At 62.9% G+C, this 21,312-nt stretch overlaps 1 protein-coding gene across 1 annotated transcript; it reads right to left on the minus strand.

Moving 5' to 3' along the window:
* Nucleotides 1-279: 279 nt before the first annotated feature.
* Nucleotides 280-17,283, minus strand: ELMO3 (engulfment and cell motility 3). Its single transcript, XM_065416531.1, has 20 exons — nt 17,206-17,283; nt 17,004-17,044; nt 16,391-16,463; nt 16,236-16,286; nt 15,330-15,499; nt 14,253-14,352; nt 14,017-14,168; nt 12,232-12,310; nt 11,162-11,212; nt 10,741-10,863; nt 9,440-9,571; nt 8,180-8,284; nt 6,882-6,990; nt 6,479-6,615; nt 4,734-4,897; nt 4,301-4,413; nt 3,208-3,312; nt 2,405-2,487; nt 1,649-1,729; nt 280-492 (listed from the first exon to the last, which is right to left on the minus strand). Exons 1-20 carry the CDS (start codon nt 17,281-17,283, stop codon nt 280-282), a joined length of 2,160 nt encoding a protein of 719 aa, XP_065272603.1.
* Nucleotides 17,284-21,312: the final 4,029 nt, after the last annotated feature.

Below are 21,312 nucleotides of genomic sequence, written 5' to 3' on the forward strand. Positions count from 1 at the left end.
CAGCAAGTGGAAGGGGTGGGAGGCTGCCCTAGGGGGAAGGGGGGAGTGGACCCAGGGCTCGGCGGCTCCCCCGGGGCAGAACCAGGACGAGGGGGGAAAGGAGATCATGGCTCTCACCCACCAGCCCTTCCCCCACTCGCTCTCTGCGCAGCAGGAGGGGCCACAGTGGGGAGCCAGGTTTTCCCTTCCTCCCCCTTCCAGCGCAGCCTCTGGCCCAGACTTGCCGGGAGCTGGGGCTGGCTCGGGGGAGCGAGAGCACCATGGCGGGGGTGAAGGCCCTCACTGTTCATTAGGGCTGAAGTCATAGCAGAAGTTTAAGTTGCTGGGGGGCTTGGGGACGGGGGGAGGGGCGTCGGGGATGGAAATGTTCTCCAGGTCCAGGAGGCGCAGCTTGAGCTCCATGGAGAGCAGGATGTCGAGCTCGCTCTGGGTTCGCTCGCTCGTCATCTCCCGGCCCAGCAGCACGTTCAGGCCGTCCGTCCACAGGCAGAACTGAGGGGCAACCGAAAGCTGGCCTCAGCCTCAGGGTAGTCGCTCCCGCCGGCTGGGCCACGCTGCCTGTCTCCCACTTCCTCCCGAGCCTCCCGCCCACCCCAAGCCACCCAACACCACAGGTGTGCCCCTCGCCCACGCTCCTCAGACAGGTCAGGGGGAAGCAGCAGGCTGGGGTGTAGCCCCAGCCTGCGGCCAGGGGAAGGTTCCGGCAGCTGGCTTTGTGCAGCACAGCTCAGTCCCCGGCCCCCAGTGTCTGCGCGGAGGTCTGACCCCCCGGCCCTTGGCTAGGGGCAAAGTCACACTGGTTCAACCTCAGCCAGCTGTGTGTAGTGTCTTCTCCAGGCAGGGACAGTGCTAACGCCTTGTTCCCCTCCCACACCTTTCCTCCAATGCACCCCCCTCGCTGCATTCCTGTCTCTCCACCCAGTCCACCGGGCACCCTCCCCCCGTTCAGAGGCATCTGGCATCTCATACGCTGCCTCCTAGCTCCACGTCCATCCACCACACTCCCCTGGCATCCATCACCACACCTCTTCCTCCATCCCTTCCCGATCCAGGGCCAGGTCTTGTGCCATCCCAATCTGATCTAAGCCATGCGCATCCCCCCAATCGATCCTACAACACCCCTCGCCCTTGGATGTCTGTTCAAGCCCATCCCCAAGGGCCCTCACCTCTGTCCCGGGCTGAGGGAAATTGTAACTTCCCATTCATCCAGGCTGGTCTGAGCGCCTCTGAGGACGCCTGGGCAGTGAACTGCAGAACCTGCCTTCCCCAAGGCACAGCCAGACCGACGTACAAAGGCATGACTGCCCGCAGCCCCGGCCAACAACTGGCAGTGGGGTGGGACTGCCCAGAGCGGCGTGGGTGCTGCCGGCTTACCCGGAGAGTTACAGCTTGGAACGCCGTGTCCGGGGAACAAGCTCTGGGCCACGTGCCCACCTTGCTTCCTGCTGTCTGTCCGCATGGACCCCACCAGCCCTGCCACGCACTCTCCACTCACAGAGCCTGAAGGGTTTGCCAAGGGGGAGCCGCCTCCCTCTTTCACAGATGGGGAAACAGACAAAGGGGCAGAGACTCTGCCAAGGACACCCACCAAGCCAACGGCAGAGTCCGAGCTAGAACCCGGCCCAACGGGCCGCAAGCAGAGGCTCACCTCGTAGCGAGTGGGGGCGATGAAGTTCAGGTAGTACTCCTCCACGTCATAGCTAATGGAGAAGGCCAGGTCCAGGACATCCTGTGGGGAAACGGCAGGCACATCTCAATCTCTCGGCAGCCGGTCCTGGGTGCGGCCGCAGCGAGGACAGGAAGGGCTGTGCAGAGCACGGGGCCCAGGCAAGGCAGCGGACAGGGCTGTACCCTGCGGTGACAGGTCACCGGGCTGGGCTGCCACACCGGGACGGCGCCGTGCAGCAAGCTGGGGTGCTATTTGGCTGCCCAGTAACGCCCGTGTAGACAAGCCCCTGGAGAGTTGCCAGGCCTACACGTGGTATCAGCAGCCCCCAATCTCCAGGCAGGGCAAACCCGGGGCAAGGAGCTGGTGAGCTCGCAGGGCTGTGGGGGAGCACCCGGCTCAGCGTTCGCTCTCAGCTCCTCCTTGCTGGGCTCTTGTTCTCTGCCCCGTTCAGGTTCCACGCTGGGTCCTGCGCTGCCGGCCGGCCCGGGGGGGTGTAAGACCCTGACGGTGGCCTATGCAGGGCAGCTGCTGGCCCTTCACCGCTGCCATTGCAGCATGCGCCTGCCCAGATCTCTGTGCCTTCCCTGGACCAGCGCAGTGGAGAACAAGCAGAGGGAGGCGTCAGGCAGCCCCACCCCCGGGACCCCGCTGACAGACACATGCCTGTACAGAGCCCAGCATTGGGGGGGGGGGGGGGGGGGGGTTTGAGTGGCCAGGCAGGGAGCAGCTGCTGACCTTGTTGTGCTTCCCGGAGCCCTTCTCCTTCATGTGCGGGCATTCCCTGCCAACCAGCAGCTCCTTGATGTCAGCCACGGGAACTGGGGGGACAGAGGCATGGCAGAGGCGCTCAGCAGAGCCCAGCATGTTCCCCCCACCCCCTGCCCCACAGCCCCACCCCCACCCCAGGTGGCTCAGGAGTCCCTGACAGCCCAAGCCCCTGCACACTCGCGCCCTGAGGGAGCCCAGCACAGCTCTCTTGGCAAGACAAGCACAGGAGGAAAGGCAGCCCCCTTGGGTGCTGGGCAGGGCGGGTACATGCCAGCAGTACGGCGTTATTCAGCAGCCCAGGCCCCACCAGGCAGGCTCAGAGCCAAGGCCCATCTACCCAGAGTCCCATCTCCCTCAGTAGCCAACGCCAGCTGCTTCAGAGGGCAGTGCCCGAACCCCAGGAGCAGATGGGGACGCTCTGCCCCCACTCTCTAACAGAGACCAGCTGAAGCCCAAAAGCAGGACAGTTAATATCCTGTCTAGGCTGAGAGTTGGCATGAACGATGCCAGTTCTGGCCGCTCCATAGTTGCTCTCTCTGGGAATCTTGCTAAATTCTTGGCCTCAGCAGCTTCCTGTGGCCATGAGTTCCCCAGGCTAACCGCCCCCTGTGGGAAGAGCATCAGTTTGGACTTTCCCAAGTCACCAAGCGTCCCTTGCTCCATGTTAGAGAGAGAACAGAAGCCCCCGATCGCTGCTCCCCCATTTGTTACTTGGCACCCTGCGATCACATCCCCTCTGAGGGACGATCCCCCTCTTGGCTGTCACGTACTCTTCTCCGGCAGGCTCTCGATGGGGGGGCTCTGCACCCCCTGCTCCACATCTCCGTAGTGCAGCACCTTGTGGTTGGGGGACAGGCGGCAGTACCACAGCTTATCTGGGATGGGAAGAGAGTGGCAGTCAGGGCCCTCAGCTCACCCACAGACGGACGTCTCCTCCTCCCCTAAGGGATGTCTTTGTCCGAACCATGTGCTCCTCCACACTTATTGGCTTTCCCCAGCCCTTAGTTTAAAAACTGCTCTACGACCTTTTTAGTTTTACATGCTGGCAATCTGGTTCTGTTCTGGCTTAGGTGGAGCCCATCCTTCTGTATATGCGCCTCCTTTCTCAAAAGGTTCCCTGGTTGCTAATAAATCTAAATCCCTCCTCCCTACACCGTCGTCTCATCCACACACTGAGACCCTGCGGTTCTGCCTGCCTTACCGTCCCTGCGCGTGGAACTGGAAGCATTTCAGACAATGTTGCTATGGAGACCCTGGACTGTAGTCTCTCACCTAGCAACCCAAATTTGACCTCCAGGACCTCTCTCCTACCTTTCTCTGTGTCATCGGTACTGACATGTACCATGACCACCGGCTCCTCCCCAGCACTGCACGCAAGTCTGTCTAGATCCAGGAGTCTCAAACTTTTTTTGCTGGGACCCCCCCTTTGGAACTATTTCAGGCTGTGATGACCTCCCCGCACCATGCTGCCCTTACTGCTGTGCTGCTGCAGGGTATCCTCAGGGCAAGAGGACACCATGACATCATCTGGAGGGAGGGCCCCAATTCTGGGATCGTTCCCACACTCCTGCTTGAAGTTCTCCTACCCTGAGACTTTCATCCTCCTCAACAGCCCAGGGGCTGCCAGCCCGGGGGTGGGACCGTCCCGGGGGTCTCCCTTAGCTCCTCCAGTTCAGCCACGCTGGTCTCCAGAGTTTAGCGAACGTACTTCAGTGCCCACTGTCTGCCCCCCGCAGGCACCTCGGACCTCCCCCCCACCACCTGAGGGACACTGACCACTCCCCCCACAGTGCCAAGCGCCCCCTCCGGCCCCCGGGTGTCAGGGCCCAGCGCGCCAGGACGTGGCGCTGCCCCTGACCTCACCCTGTCTGCGGCGGCTGCTGATCTTGCGGAAGAGGGTCCCCTCGCAGAGCCGCAGGAGCCGTTGCTGGCGGATCAGCTCCAGGAGCTCGGGCTTGAGCCTCTCTCGCAGTTCCCTGGGGAGCGGGCGAGATGGGATATGGGCAGGTCCACCCCGAGCGCAGCGCTGAGCCCCAGCGGGCTGGCAGGGCTCCCCCCGCCGCCCCTCCCCTGCAGCGCTCAGCGCAGGGACCCCACCCCCGCCCCCACAGTGCTCGGCGCAGGGACCGCAGACCCTCCCCAGCACTTGGAGCAGACCCCCAGACCTCCCTCCAATGCTCAGAGCAGGGACCCCAGACCTCCAAGGCCCCAACTGGCAGAGTAGGGGGCTCCCCCTGCAGCTCCTGATACAGAGCCGGGGTCCCTTTCCCTGTGCCCCGGCCCCTCTCCCACTCACAGCACAGGCACGGCCAGCGTCTCCTCCTGGTGCATCCTCTCCGTCTGCCGCAGTCTCAGGATCTCGCTGTAGTTAAGCGCGTTCACTCGGGTCTTGAACAGCTCCAGGGAGGTGGGTTTGAGGGACAGGGTCCGGGTGATCTGCTCCCGGACCACCTGCAGCACCTGCAGGCACAAGGCATTGTCACGGGACCCCGCTCCACAGCCCCCCACGGGGCACACGGCACCACCCTGCTGGCACGGGACCCCGCTCCACTGCCCCCCACACCCCCTGCGGGGCACACGGCACCACCCCGCCGGCACAGCCCCCCACGCCCCACAGCCCCCCACGTCCCCCCCGGGGCACACGGCACTATCCCGCCGGCACGGGACCCGGCTCCACAGCCCCCCCCGGGGCACACGGCACCATCCCGCCGGCACAGGACCCTGCTCCACAGCCCCCCACGGGGCACACGGCACCACCCCGCCAGCACGGGACCCTGCTCCACAGCCCCCCACACCCCCTGCGGGGCACACGGCACCGTCCCGCCGGCACGGGACCCGGCTCCACAGCCCCACACGCCCCCCGCGGGGCACACGGCACTGTCCCACCGGCACGGGACCCCCGCTTCACAGCCCCCCATGGGGCACATGGCACCATCCGCCGGCACGGGACCCGGCTCCACAGCACCCCACGCCCCCCGCGGGGCACACGGCACCGTCCCGCCAGCACGGGACCCTGCTCCACAGCCCCCCACGCCCCCCGCGGGGCACACGGCACCGTCCCGCCGGCACGGGACCCTGCTCCACAGCCCCCCACACCCACTGCGGGGCACACGGCACCGTCCTGCCGGCACGGGACCCCACTCCACAGCCCCCCCACGCCCCCTGCGGGGCACACAGCACCACCCTGCCGGCACGGGACCCCGCTCCACTACCCCCCACACCCCCTGCGGGGCACACGGCACCACCCCGCCGGCACAGGACCCCGCTCCACAGCCCCCCCCGCCCCCCCCGGGGCACACGGCACCATCCCGCCGGCACGGGACCCGGCTCCACAGCCCCCCACACCCCTTGCGGGGCACACGGCACCATCCTGCCGGCACGGGACCCGGCTCCACAGCCCCCCACTCCCCCTGCGGGGCACACGGCACCACCCCACCGGCACGGGACCCCACTCCACTGCCCCCCCACAGGGCACACGGCACCACCCCGCCGGCATGGGACCCCGCTCCATAGCCCCCCCATGCGCCCCCACGGGGCACACGGGACCCCGCTCCACAGCCCCCCACGGGGCACACGGCACCATCCCACCGGCACGGGACCCCGCTCCACAGCCTCCCCCACACCCCCTGCGGGGCATGGGGCACCACCCTGCCGGCATGGGACCCCGCTCCACAGCCCCCCGCGCTCCCTGCGGGGCACACGGCACCATCATGCCAGCATGGGACCCCGCTCCACAGCCCCCCACGGGGCACACGGCACTGCCCCGCCAGCATGGGACCCGGCGCCACAGCCCCCCAAGCCCTCTGTGGGGCACACGGCACCATCCCACCGGCACGGGACCCCCGCTCCACTGCCCCCCCACACCCGGCACACGGCACCGTCCCGCCGGCACGGGACCCCGCTCCACTGCCCCCCCACGCCCTCTGTGGGGCACATGGCACCAGCACATGGCACCACCCCGTTCCACAGTGCAGATCTGTCCAGATCCCATCTGCCCAGTGAGACCCTGGACACCCCACTCCATGGCAGCATGGGGCTCACCTTGTCGAAGTCCTCCTGCGTGGCACGCATCTCCTTCCAGGTCTTGTTCTGCAGCTGGATGCAGATACAGAAGAGCTCCTGGAAGAAGTGGTCCTGACCGAAGAACATGAGGTAGAAGGCCTGGGCCGTCTCCGAGCCTGAGGCAAGGAGGACACAATGGGACTAGGTTTCCCTGCTCTTTTGGAAAACCTCAACAACCAGGAGGTCCCAGAAATGGTGACCATGATGCCTGCAGGGTATGGCTGCACCCATCCCATCCCCCCCCCCAGCCAGGACACCCACAAGGTTTCAGCTGTGCCCACCCCCTAACCTAGCCAGGATCTGTGATGCCCCCCGGTTTAAACCGGGAGTCGTGGGGCTCTGGACGGGCTACGTTAGCAGACGCAAGGGGCCGGGCACTCACATGGTTCCCCGACGTGCAGGATCTCGCAGAGGGCCAGGGTGAGCTGGATGCTGCTCCGGGCAAACGGACACTCGTGTTTATCGTCACGGCTGCTGTTCTCAAGGACAAACTGAGAGACACGGGCCCTGTCACAGCTCCCTGAGTGCACACGCCCCGGGCAGGCAGAGCCGCCGAAGAGCTCTCCCAGGCAGGGCTAGCGAGGGCAGTGACGGGTAGGGTCTGCGTACCCCCTCCAAGCCCAAAGGCTCCCACCAGCTGCACCGCGGTCAGGAAGCTTGGGGTTCGGGTGCCCCCCGGGGCGGGCGGGTTAGAATTCAGTGGCAGTGAGAAATCAATGGGGAAGCGTCATGCCCCAAAGCAGCCGGGCTCGCTTGGGAACCGAAAGGAGACGCTGCCGGAGACGCGTGGAGAAGGGACGGGCAGACCAGTCCCCGTCGGTATTTTTCAGGGACACAATGTTTTTACTGGCATCTCGGCCAGCTCCAGAAGCAGGGCACTACGGTACCATCCATACTACGTCCCAGCCCCCAGCGACGGGACTGCTCAGCGCCCGGGGGGACGGCGTGCTGCTATCAGGACCTGAGCTGCATTTATTTGTAGGTTTTTCATAGACGCACAGAAATGACACTTGTTCTCAGCTAGTCTGACCCCCGTACAGCACAAACCAGAGAACCCAGCGCTTTGCGTCAGGGAATTTGCCCGCGTTTCCCGCCCTGTGTCCTGATGAGTCCAGGGTCCTGAGTGCTCTTACTCCACGCGTGTGAAGATGATATTTACACTGTTCTATTTCGGCCAAACCAGAGACGGTTTTTAGCAGTGCTGAAAACACCTCTGGTTCCCCAAGGGCCATGGGAAATTTCAGCTGCCAGCCCGCTTCAGCACAAGAGCGGGACAAAAACGCCGCCAATATCTGTACCCAAAGTGTAGCTGCTGCTTTCCTTGCACTCCAAAATAGCCTGGCTCAACACCCCCCCTCCCCGAACCTGCCAGCCTCAGGCAGAGACAAAGATCAGCGTGAATGTTGGCCGAACAGCTGAGGATGTTACGAATAACTGACAAAATGGCCTTAGGATAGGAAGGCCCAGGCAGACCTACTGCTAGGGGGCGCTGGCTCTCCAGCTACGAGAAATAAAGGCTCGTCTACCCTGGAAAGTTAATTCAGATTAAGGTAGGGAGGGAATTTGAAGTGAAATAACTATTTCTGAATAGCTCCACGTGTAGGCAAACCCGGCGAGATGGGAGAAACCTCCCAGGGCTGTGTATGGGGTGCAGCTCACGAGCCGGGAACATCCACTCACTCTGCTATAGGCGCTCGGGCAGTATCTGGAGAAGTAGACCATGTTGTCCAGGGCCAGCAGTCCCGGGGGCGCGCGGTGCAGGTCCTGGGCAGGGTTACTGTGGTTCTGGGAGGACACAAGAGGACGCAGCTTTCGTGACTGACCCCAGTGCAAAGGAGAGGGCTGCCGTTTAGACACCGATACAAACAGTCGGTACGTATCGGTCACGGTCCCATGGGCTCACTACGGCTCCAGAGACCCCAGGATTACCAGCGCGTTGGGGAACGAGGGGCTGAGATGAAGCCAGGCAGCCCAGTGAGAACCCAATGAGATTTCCGCAGCTCTTCATGGGGACGCACAGCCTGGGCAGGACGCAGGCTCCCCAAGCCGGCGGCGCGTCCTGAAGGCCACTAACGGGGCCTGCTGAGCTCAGATGGGATTGGCTACATGCAGCGCACAGAAGCAAGGCTATCAGACATGGGGAAGAGCTGCCATTTGTATGTGCTCCTGGCTGTGCCGGGGGCCCAGGCTGGCCCCAGAGCCCCAGGCCTCCAGCCACCTCTTGGCTGACATAAAGGATCCTGCAATCTCACATGGTGCAAGGCCAAGGTCCAGGTAGGGGCTCTCCAGTGACTGGTGTCTGGCCCAGGGCCAGCAGTGGGGATGGTGCCAGGAACAGAGCTGGGAGGGCGCTGCTGAAGTGTCCCGTGGAAGGGGCAGGGAAGCAGGCAGGACAAGAGAGGACGTAGCCCTGGGGAGCAGGGACAGCGGAGTCTGGAGAGGACTGGTCCAGGCCCAAAGCCCACGCTTGAGGGGTGGGCACTGAGCTGCCCTCTAGAGGGCTGGGGTCAGACCCTGTACCCAAGAGCAAGGGCTCTGGGAGAAGGGGACACTGCTGCTGGGCTCTCGAGGTTCCTTCTCACCCCCTCCCCCTTTCCCAGCATGCACTGCTTCCTGCCCACAATTCCCACCTTCCACCCGCACAGCGCCTCTCCCCGAAGGGCCAAAACAGGGTGCGAGGGCTTCCCTTAAGGGGCCAGCACACCCTGGTGCAATCCCGACGCCGACAGAAGCCAAGTGCTGGTCGCAGTTCTCCTGCCAAGGCAAGAGACGTGGAGAAACGGCGCGTGCCACACTTCCGCACGGCTCCTGCCTTTGCAAGACAGCCGCAACCCGCTCTTAGCTCCTGACCGCCGACAGCCGAGGCGGAAATGACCCCTGCAGCTCTCTGGGCAGAGCGGTTCGGAGCCTGCCCCGCGGAAGGTCTAGGCGGCAACTCACCTGGAAGCCCAGCTTGCGGAACTCTGTGACACACACCGAGCGCCGGCGCTCCGCGCTGACGGTGCCGGCAGAAGCCTCGCTCTCCGACTCGAAGGCGCTGTGACGCAGGAACTGGAGAAGCTCCCGTTGCTCCTGCAGAGAGAGCAGGGCCCGGCCAATGCCTCAGTCCGGCCCTAGCAAGGCCAGGAAAGGGCTGCCGCCCCGAGCCCCACCCCACAGGCACAGCTCAGACCCTGCTGGGAAAGAAATGGGCCCCACCAGGCCTCCCCGTCTAGCGCCCCTGGGACCAGAGCCCCCCAGCTAGCAAACAAAAACACCAGAGCTTTGCGGGGTCCCAACCCAGGAGAGGGGAGGAAGGCCCAGCTGAACAAACCCATGGACAGGGGAGGGACCAGGCCGCCTGGCTCAGAAGTATAAGTACATAAGAACACAAGACCAGCCACACTGGGTCAGACTAAAGGTCCATCTAGCCCAGTATCCTGTCTTCTGACAGTGGCCAATGCCAGGTGCTTCCGAGGGAATGAACAGAACAGGGCAATTATCAAGTGACATCTCGTCATCCAGTCTCATCCTTAGCTAGTTCTTTTATGAACCCAGTTATACTTCTGGACTTCGCAACATCCCCTGGAAAGGAGTTCCACAGGTTGACTGTGTGTTGTGTGAAGAAATACTTCCTTTTGTTTGTTTTAAACCTGCTGCCTGTTAATTTCATTGGGTGACCCCTGGTTCTTGTCTTGTGTGAAGGGGTAAATAACACTTCCCTATTCACTTTCTCCACATCAGTCACGATTTTAGAGACCTCCATCATATCCCCCCTCAGTTGTCTTTTTTCTAAGCCGAACAGTCCCAGTCTTGTTCATCTCTCCTCGTACGGAAGCTGCTCCATCCCCCACATCATTTGCGCTGCACTCTGCACCTTTCCAGCTGTAATGATCTCTTCTGAGATGGGTTCCCACTCCTGGGAGCCAAGCCCTTGGAAAGGCCAGTTCCAGCTGTGGGTGCTGAGCACTCAAACGCAGCCCTACGTGACCTGGGCACACCTAGAACAGCACTGCCCTGCCTCCCTCCACCAGCAGGGGGCGGTAGCTCCATTCCCTCCAGCCAACTCTCAGCAGGACGGGAAGCAAAGAGGACTGGTGTAATGGCAGAGAGGCCGGCGCTCTCTGGGGTGGGGGGAGGAGTGGCAGGGGCAGGAAAGGTGGGAGGGGGACAGTTTGTGGAGGAGAGCGCCCAGGGCAGACCCAGGAGAGCTCACCCGACAGGCCCGCGAGGGGGATAAGGGGGAGAAGAGCCCAGCAGACCTGCGAGTAGGGGTCCATGGGGGTCCGCATCCTCCGCTCCAGCAGGTTGAGGGTGATGGACTGCAGCACGTAGAGGTAATGGGCCATCTCATCCCCCATCGGCTCCGAGGCGTGGATAATGTTCTACAGGAGCCCGCAAACGAAGGCCGTCAGTGACCCCAGCCTGGATCCCAGCTTTCCGTGCCCGCTCCCAGAGCTGCTGGGGCCAGCGCTAGACAGAGGCAGCTGCAGGCACCCAGGTGCCAGGGCGGGCAGTGGGAGGGCACGGCAGCACGGGCAGGAGGCTGGCACAAAGCAGGGGAAGGGGACAGAAATGCTGCAGGCGGAGGTTCTGGGCGCACAGACACCTGGCAAGGGGGCAGACCACAGGGGAGGGGCGGCCAGGGAGGGGCGTGAGGCCAGGAGCTCTCTGCGTTCCCACCTTGTGAATGAACTGCCGGATGTTCCTCTCGCCCAGATAGCCCATCATGTCCTAGGAAGGGAGAGAGCTGGTGAGACGCGCGCCTCCCAGCCCAGCCCCACCCGCTCCGGGAAGCGGCAGGCCTGAGCTCCCCGCAGCTGCTGGCCGGCTTCCTCCAGCAGCCACTCTCCCCACCAATCCACCGGGCGGGGGGGAACAGGCAGGCTCTGAACGTTACACGGGCGTGCAGGGAACGAAAGGATCTAGCGCCCGGGCACCTCCTGCTCGGGTGGAAGAGTCCAGCCCAGATCAGCACCCGGCGGAGCAGAGAGCTGAGGGGTGGGCACAGGGCAGGCCTGTGCGGGGCTCTGCGCAGGGCACAGAGGGCGATAAAGCAGCTGGCCAGTTGGTCCCGGCCCGTTCTCGGTGCCACGCAGGGCAATGGAAGTGCTGCTGTTCGAAGGGGAGAGGTAGGGCAGGCAGAGTAAAGGCTCATGCCCAGCTGTCCCCTCGGCCACACGCGTCTCCTTCCGCAGCAGCCGGGGGGAGCAGGGACGCGGTGCTGGGAGCTCAGTGCGACTCAGGATGCTCCAGGCAAGCAGCCAGCGCCCCGGGCTGCAATCATCCATGGAGCTCTGCCGGCCGGAGCCCTAGTGCAGACAGGCACCAGCTACTGTGGTTAGGCCCTGCGTCTTCTCGACCTGCCCGAGGAGGGTCTGACTGCACGGTAGTTAAAACGCCGGCTCGTCTCTACGCCATGGCTCCAGCATCGCCCCCTCCAGGGAGCTGAGCTGGCGCTAGCACCATTGGGACATTCCTAGGCAAAGCGCCTTGTGGAGCAGCCCAGGGAACCCAGCAGGGTGACACCCCTGGCCGGCAGGCAGGCAGCAAGCCGGGCCTGGCACAGCTCCCCTGACCTGACCACTGTCTTTTCCAACACGGACAGGCAGCCCCCATCCTCCCCTGCCCCAGCCCCAAACAGCCCTTCCCAGTGACTGCCCCCCACTCTCTGGGCAGACAGACTGCATTCCCTCCTCGCCCCCGGCCCCCCAGTGATCCCCAGGGGCATGGCCAGCTCTGGGGGACCTTACCCTCCTCTCGGCGTCACTGGCATTCAGCAGCAGGGCGATGAGCAGCGCCATGGCTTTGAGCTGCAGCTGCTGGTTGGTCCTAGGGGCAAGGAAATGAACCACTAGCGTGACTAGCCCGGAGGGTGGGCCTGAGCCGCCCACCCCCAGCTCTTCTCCCAGCCCAGCTGTCCCCACCGGCCCCACTCCACCAGGCTGCACACAGCTCTCAGCTCCCAGTGGGGAAGCCGGCCGGAGGCATCTGTGAGCCAGGTACAGATCAGGGGATGTTCCGTTGGCGCCCGGTGCCAGGGCACAGGTGGGCACGTAAGGGCAGCGGGCTCCCTGCAGAGAGTGGGCACAAAGATACTGAAGGGCATTCAAGGGCCTGGATAGAGACCTGGGGTGAGGAAGGCCAAGGCAGAGCCCTGCTGGGCCCATGACCCAGCCGACGGTGCAGAGAGAAGAGGGCCTGGGGTGGGCAGGGCGAGGCGAACGCCTGCATTTGACAGGCTGTGCGTCAGCAGACGAGCGCCGAGCACCTGCTCCATGATGGCAGGGCTTATCAGGAGGGATTTAAACCCAGGCAGGAGGGGGAGCTCTCCCCCACCCAGACGCTAGGGCATGAACTTCTTGCCGCCCAGCCAGGCGGACGGGGGCTGTTCCAGAACCAGCGAGGGACAGCAGGGCAAGGAGCGGTCACGTGTGCCAGGCCTGCCCCCCCAGCCCGTGTCGGGGGAGGCTGGCGGAGCTGAGCCCTGGCCGGGCTCACCAGGGGGCAGGAGAGGCGATGCCATGCACCCAGCATTCCCAAAGCCACATGGAGTCGGGCTGGCCGGGGCAGGACCGGAGAAAAGGAGAAACCAGAGAGCGTTCGCTACAGACCCGGCCAGACCAAGAGTGAGAACAAGTCAGGACCAGCTCAGGGGCCGCTGGGACCCCCAGACTCTGCTCTCCTGCGGGGCTGTAACTGCCTAGAGGCCGCGGCTCATTTCAGAGCTGGCACACGGCTCCGCCAGCTCAGATTCCCCCCCAGATCGGCCAGGGGTGCGGTTCCAACAGCACCCCAATGCTGAGAGTGTTACTGGCGCCAGAGATTTAGCGGGAGAGCAGCAATGCTGAGGGACCCAGCAAAGGAGCAGAGGGGCGAACAGGCCTGTCTCTAAATGGCTACAGTGCACGCACAGCGGGCATGCTGGGGGTTACCGGGGAGCTCATTCCCAGCCAGAGCTAGATGGGAAGCCTGGAGAAGCAACATAACTTGGGAGGCAACATGGAGCGAGCCAGGCGGACGGAGATAAAGAGCTACGCCGGGACGCGGGGACAGCAAACATCTGAGGGGCGAGTCCCCACCATAGCCAAGCGTGACGGGCTGAAATCATAGTGGAAAAGGAAGGCGGAGGAGCAGGGAACTGGAGGAGGCTGCGGATTGCTCCCCCCGGGAAGCGGGGCAGGCTGAGGAGATGGAGGCCAGCAGAGGCAGGATGGGATCATGGCTTGCGCTGTACTCATAGGCGCCAACTCCATGGGTGCTCCGGGGCTGGAGCACCCACGAGAAAAAGAAAAAGGGTGATCAGCAACCACCCACCGATCAGCTGTTCGGCAGGCCCCACCCATTAGCTCCTCCCCCTCCACCCAGCACCTCCCGCCCACTGCCAATCAGCTGTTTGGTGGCAGGTAGGAGGCGCTGGGGGGAAGGGGAGGAGCGGGGCTGGGAAGAGGCGGGGCAGGGGTGGAGCCTCAGGGGAGGGGGCGGGGCCGAAGCACCCTTGGGGAACGCTGAAAGTCGGCGCCTGTGGCTGTACTTACACCTGCAGGTGGGTGAGGAGGCGATCCAGGGTCACTTCATGTTTGACCAGCTCAAAGAGGTGGCGGCTGCTTGGGACCATGTTCTCCAGGATGGACAGGGAGAGCTGCTGGATGGAGGCGTCCATCCCACCCGTGTTGACGTACCTCACTATCTGTAACAACGGGAGGTCAGAGACATGCCTAGCTCAGCCGCCGCAGCACGGCGGGGGGCGCAAAGGCTCCGGGGAGGCACCTACTTTTTTGATGAAGGCCGGACTCAGCGTCTCCCAGGAGACAAAATCGTGCTCCATCAGCTCCATGAATGCCTTCAGGGTGTGAGCTAGAATCTCCCCTGTACTGGAGCAACAGAACAGCAAACATGGTGAGAGGGGGCCCGGGAACCCCACAGAAACGCCGCTCAATAGGCCAGGGCAGCAGGGACAAAGCCACCCAGACACCACAGCGATGGGCACATTAGAAACACCTAGAGAGACAGAAAACAGGGAGAGGGCGAGAGAAAGAGACAGGAGATAAGCAATGGAGGGAGAACACTCGGTACAAGAAATCAGCCTCTCGCTTAGCCCAAGGAGGTGTGTGGAGACCCGGAAAGCGCCAAGGAGGACACAGGATGTTACAGTTGCACAGTTAAGCATACAAGCGTCAAGGAAATCCAGGGGAACACCTGAATTCTGCTGCCTCAGGCATATGCTCTACAATGGAGTCTAACGACACGCACATGCAGCGCTGCCAGACAACACAACACACGGTGTTCCACGCGCCCCAGAGCCAGGAAAGTGCAGGCTGCCCGGCGGGACCCCGGGGAAAACTAACACGTGCTGAAAGAAAAGCCGAGACCGAGGAAGAAGCCAAAGAGCTATGTCCGTCTGGCCTGGCCAAGCGATGATGGAGAGGGACACAGCGAATATCCAGGGGGGTCACACTGAAGGAGGGCGAGGGATCAGTTAGGGGGGTACACGTGGGAGGCAGTGACTACAGCAATGGGGCGCGGAACAACGCAGGCTGATCCTCAGGAGATTTCCTGGCAGTGAGATCCAGTCTCCCCAGGGGAGGGATGGAACATCTGGGATGGACAAACCTACAAGGGGCAAGTCCTGCCTTGCCAGGGCCCCAGGCGGAGGCCTTTCCATCCCTGTCCTCTAGACTTCCCGAGCACAACGGTGCGTGCAATGCATGCAGAGCGCGTCCTACCCCTGGCTGCACAGCCTCGCCGGGGAGGGTGCAGGGGAAAGGACAAGCCAGGCACGTGTGTACGTGGGGGCAGAGAGGGGAACTCATCGGATGCTGGGAGGGGCAAAGAGGAGCGACTCACTCACTCGTTCCCCTCTTCCACAATAAGGAAGAGCTGTTTCAGGCCGTTCCTATTGATGAACTCCTGGGCAAAGGTGATGTCTCGGGAGAGGTTCGCCAGCTTCTTCAGGGAGTCTGCCTTCACGTCCAGGTTGTGACTCCGGATCCCACTGTGCAGCCGCTCTGCCTCCTGATCCTGCCAGCCAGGAAGGAGTCGGCATGAGAGGGGACATCAGGGATTGGGAATCCCAACAGGGTGAGGGGGGAAATTGGGCCGGGACAATCCCATAGGGAGAGACTGGGTGAAGAGGGGTCAGGCCAGAGCAGTCCCACGGCGGGAGCTGACGCGGGAAGCCAGACCTGAGCAATAGCAATATTGCTTGGCACCAGGGATCTCCAAGCACTTTACACACACTAGTCAAACCTCCAATTCCCCTGGAATTGTACTGAGATAGGTCAGTATCCTTATCCCCACGTTACTGCTGGGGAAACCGAGGCACAGGGGATTGACAGTGAGTCAGCGGCAGGATCTGTGTCTAGCTCAGGGGTCAGCAACGTTTGGCACGCGGCTCGCCTGGGTAAGCACCCTGGCGGGCCGGGCCAGTTTATTTACCTGCTGACGCGGCAGGTTCGGCCGATCGCGGCCCCCACTCGCCGCGGTTCGCTGTCCCGGGCCAATGGGGGCGTCGAGAAGCGGCGCGGGTGAGGGATGTGCTGGCCGCGGCTTCCCACCGCCCCCATTGGCCCGGGACGGCGAACCGCGGCCAGTGGGGGCCGCGATCGGCCGAACCTGCCACGTCAGCAGGTAAATAAACTGTGGCCCGGCCCGCCAGGGTGCTTACCCTGGCGAGCCGCGTGCCAAACGTTGCCGACCCCTGGTCTAGCTGATTCTCCAGTCACAAAGAGGGGAGGAGGATACGGGCGGGACGTACCGGAGAAGTGGTCAGCCGCAGAATGCTCCCATTCTTAATCTCCGCGCGGTTCTACAACGAGACAGACAAGGAAACGGGATGAAGAATTTGTAGGTCAGAACCGGCCAACAGGCTCCAGGAGCCAGCCAGAGCCTCACGCGCTGCCGGCCACTCACCGACTCGGTGATGTACGTCTGCTGCCCGTCCACGTACTGCAGGGCGTAGTGCTCGGCGTTGCCCAGGTTCCACCTGCAGCGGGAGAGAGAGTCAGGTCTCCCTCTTCCGCCCACGCTCATCGCCTGCCGACTGCCCGGCGTGCCACATGGCTGCGCCGGGGTGGGGAGCAGAGGGGCCAGCCAAAGAGCTGGGGGAGAGGCGAGACACCCCCCAAAGGGCCTGCTCATTCTCAGGGATGGTCCGCCAACAGAGGCGGATTAAGATTTACTGGGGCCCTCCACACCACTACCCCTGCCACAGGACCCTGCCCCCTGCTCCTCCCCTTCCCCCAAGGCTCCGCCCCCCTGGCCTGGCCAGAAACTGGGGCTGGGGTCAGAGCTGCCCAGAGAGCCTGGGCCACCGTGGGGAACCCTGGACTCTCCATCTGCCCTGGCGGCACTCCCTGGGGGGCAGGGACACGGGCCAGGGGCTGCTCTCGGACACCCCGGTTCCCCCCCCAGGGCAGGTGGAGGGCCATGGACTCCCCACAGCTGCCCAAGCGGCTTTTACCACAGCCTAGGACAGAGGCCCCCAAACTGCCAAGGCTAGAGAGCAGACAGAAGAGTTACTCACACGTCACAAACCTCCTTCACAACCGCAGCCAGGGGCTTGGTCTGAAAACAAAGAGAAACAGCGTGTGGGGAGCGTGGCCCGGGCATCACCCCCTGGCAAGGCACCCGAGCACACAGCACGAGACACATCCCTGCCCTGCCAGCCCCTCCAGTAGCAGGAACCCCCCCACGCCAGCGGGGCCTTCCAGGAGGCAGGACGTTACCTGGTTGAGCTCAATGAGCTGTGGGATGGCTCCCATCATCTGAATGGCGATTTTCACCACGTCTTTGGGGGGCGGCATGGTCCCGGTTCTCCGGCTCCTGCTCGGAACCTCCCCCGCCCCACACAGCAACTCCTGAAAGAGAAAGGGGGGGCACTCAGTCGCAATGACCGCTCAGAAGTCACCTGCCTGCATCACGCTCGTGGGACTGGCACGCCCTCGAGTGCGCCAGGTGGCACCATGCCCACCACTGGGAATGCACATGGGCAGGGTGAAGAGGAACAAGGGCTTAATGAATGCACCACAGAATTAGTCCTCCAGAGGCCCCCCACACTGGGCCGGAGACCAGTGGGATCCCGGTCAGATGGGAGCAGCCGTGAGCCATCAGCACACGGGGCAACACGCAGAAGCCGACGCTAAGGGCCATCAGGTGCTACGGCCGGGGGCACAGCCTGAAAACCCCACTCAGCCAGGGTGAGGAGAACGCTCTCTCGACCGAGTCCCGTCACCTCCTGCACAATCCAAGCCTGCGTTTGATCACGCAGGAGAACAGCGCTTCTGTCGGCATTGCTACCGTCGTTCGGGGAGGCAAATCACTGCGCAGGCAGAAAAACCCCTTCCATGGACGTATGCCATGTCTAGGGGGCCATTTTCGGCATCAGCTCAGTAGTGTCAACATGCGCTCCACCTCCCCGCCTCAGCAGTGGCTCCAGAGAGACCACAAGCTGCAGCCACGTAGAAACTGACCCTCAAGCAGCCGGTCAATTTCATTCAGAGGCCACTTGGAAAGCAGGCCCCCAAACCTACTGGCAGCGGCAGGGAACTCAAAAATAAAGGCTAGAGAAGGGGTAAAGCCATCACCCTGCAGCTAGCAGAGTTAGTCATCTGCTCAGCAGGGCTCTGGAGCTGGTAGGAGAGGCTGGTAGGATTTGATAGGGGGGTGAGAGGGAGAGGGAAAATACCTGGAAGGTAGGAAGTGTACTGAGTCGGAAGGGAAGAGGCAGAGAAAGAGAAAAGAGGAAGCTGGCGCTGAAGACTGCAAGAAGAGAGACCCCAGGCTATTTCAGGAAAGAGAAAGAAAAAGCGGAGGGCAGCCAGGAAGGAAAAAAAGGAAGAGCGACAGCCAAGTAGGAACCCACAATGACTGTCAAACACGGCTCGGCAAAGCCACGCTGCTCGTCATGGCACTGTGAACCACCGCTCGATGGATTCAATACGTGTTTTTTTGTGGTGTTTAACCAGATAGTAAAATCCTCTCCAGCAAAGAGCCTGTTAGCGTAGGTCTACACAGAGCTAAAAGTCCCACAGCTCGGCCGCAGCTGGCCCAGGCTCGCAAGGCTCAGGAGGTGGAGCTAAAATTTGCTGTGTAGTGGTTCGGGCTCAGGCCAGCCCATTGCAGGCCCTAAGCAGGAATATTTTTCCCCCTAACACATATTTGAAAAGCAAATGGGGGCCCCCTGGAGCTGCTCGGGGCCCTAAGCAATTGCTTAGTCTGCTTATTCCTAGCGGCGGCTTTGCCCTCCACCCTCACAGGGTCCCAGAGCGCCAGCTGAAGCATCTACACAGCTGACCTGGGGCCAGCAGCAGGTTCTTTATCCCTGTGTAGACATACCCTTCGTTTCCTACCAGCGGTATTGAAATTGACTGAGCACAAGCCGGCGGATGCCGAGCAGCCAGCCTGAGGAGGGGGCTAGAGTTAGGGGGTTTTTAATCCCCCCACACACCCCCAGAGCGTCCGCCGGCATTCGCCATGCGTTTTGGTCTCGTGCTGGCGTGTCCAGGCTTCCGAGCGGATGGTTGATGGATGTGACTTCTTTTCTGCAGCGTTCTGTGTAATGTTTCTCTAGGTCGCCCGCGTTCTCTCTTCCCAGGTGGTGGCTGTATTATCCTGACAGCGTGGCCTCAACGTACCCATTGTCGTCCTCTGACCACGCTGGATGCGGCAGGTTGGTTTGCTCTCCTGCGAACGTCTGGTGGGGCCAGACTCTCTTTGCAGTGAGCTCTGCAGCTCGCCTGCCGGCCTTTTGGAATGAGTTGATGAGCTGAGTCCAGCTCTGGTTGAATAACTGGTATGTTTGCAATGCAGAGCAGGGCCACAGCGGGCAGGGAAAGGGCAGCACAGGAACGGGTCATGGGGCTGACAGGCCCAGCTAGTTCCAACACCTGACTGGGAGCGTGGGGCTGGCACAGAGCCAGGCTGAACCTGCCAGAGCATGTGTGCCCTGGGCCGGGCAGCGCCAGGCAGGATAACCGAGCCTCGGGCTGCCAGCTCAGCTACACCCACCAACCCCGAAAGGGAGAGGAGCGGAGGGGACACCGGGACCGCCATGGAGCAGGGAGCCGGAGGGAAGGAACAGCTGGTGTGCCCAATGCCAAGGGCCGCCCACCCCTATCCCTACCCCTGGGGCCATAGCACCCGGCCCACCCCTGGGACCTAGCACCCGGCCCACCCCCAGGCCCTAGCAGCCAGCCCACCCCCATCCCTGGGACCTAGCACCCGGCCCACCCCCAGGCCCTAGCAGCCAGCCCACCCCCACCCCTAGGACCATAGCACCCGGCCCACCCCCAAGCCCTAGCAGCCAGCCCACCCCCACCCCTAGGACCATAGCACCCGGCCCTCCCCCGCCTTCATCGGCCACCCCTGGGGGGCCCGCCCCCACGGGCCCCCGGGGCAGGGCTCTGGGGCCGCCCCACCTCACTCACCGGCCCGGGCACCCCGCGGAGCCGCCGCCGCCTGCAGTTCCGGGTCGGGGCCGCGGGTCCCCGCCCTCGGGGCGGGCCGAGGCGGGGCAGGAGCCGCTCGGCGGGGGAGAGACCCGGGGAGCCGAACCCGGCCGCGCCTCCTGCGGGGGCCGGGGCCGAGCCGGGCGGGGCCGGGGGCAGGAACCGGCGTTGGGGGGGGGGCGGGGGCCCCCGCAAGAGACCGCTCCGCCCCCCGGGCCGGCCCGCGCCTGGACACGGCGGAGGCGGGAGTCCCTGGAGCCCTTCGCAGCCCCCGGCCAGGCCCGGCTCCCTGCAGCCCCCGGCCAGGGGGTCCCGCCTTACTCCGAGCACGTCCCCATTGCCCTGCCTTAGCCCGGGCAGAGCTGAACCCCCATCAGTGCACGTGTTAACTCGCCCGTCGCTTCAGCCACCGATCCTCTGCTAGACACTAACCATCCTGGCCGGGACACAGACCGGATCCCCTTTGTGTCCTGGCTGCAGGGTGCTAACAGACCCCCACCCTGCCTTGAAGCCGGGCCTTAGCATCTCTACTAAACTGACCCCCCTCGCCTGGAGCCGGGACCCTCCGAGCACCTGTCTCAGCCCTGGGGCGCAGCGGTGTCTCTCGCAGAAGATGGTCCGAGACAAGGCATTACCTCACCCACCTTGTCGTGCCGGTAGCTCCAGCAGTCACAGCTCACTGGGGTTAGTCCAGCACTTCCTAGGCGTAGGGCAATGTTCGTTTTTAATACTACATTTTTGTTTGTGTTTTTTTCAATACTAAAGTTTATTCTTTGAGATCATGTGACTTTAAGGCAGACTGAGTTCTGCTGTTCCTCTCAAAACTTCTTCGGTTTCCTTTGATCCACCACTGTTACCTTTCTCTCCAGCAGCACCTCCTGCTTTTTCACATCCTCACTTGTGTGCAAACCTCGCTTCTCAAATATTCACTAAAGCAGGGCCGGCTCCAGGCACCAGCGGAGGAAGCACAGGCCTGGGCCGGCACACGCTAAGGGGCGGCATTCTGTCCATTCTTGGGGTGGCGCAGTCCACACGGCTTTTTTTGTTTTTGCTCAGGGCAGCAAAAATGGTAGAGCCGGGCCTGACTAAAGGCCCCTATATTATCTTATATGACATGCTTCGCAATGGCAAATTTCTACTGTAATTTTTACTGTAGATATACAACCCCATGATAGAGTAACCACAAGACTGCAAGTCTCAGGAGCTGTGCCCCTGAAAGTAATTAAATGAAATAAATACGTTTTGGGTTCTTTTACTTTGCCCTTTTGTTTCTGAGCCTGTAGGCTGCACTAGCTTTCGTACTTCTGCTGTTACCTCGCCCAAGGAATCCATATATCCAATATGGTCATAGAGTCCTCTAATACTGTTCTGGATTCTAGTAATGTG

The sequence above is a fragment of the Emys orbicularis genome, chromosome 14, assembly GCF_028017835.1.
Source record: "Emys orbicularis isolate rEmyOrb1 chromosome 14, rEmyOrb1.hap1, whole genome shotgun sequence".
NCBI lineage: Eukaryota > Metazoa > Chordata > Testudines > Emydidae > Emys > Emys orbicularis.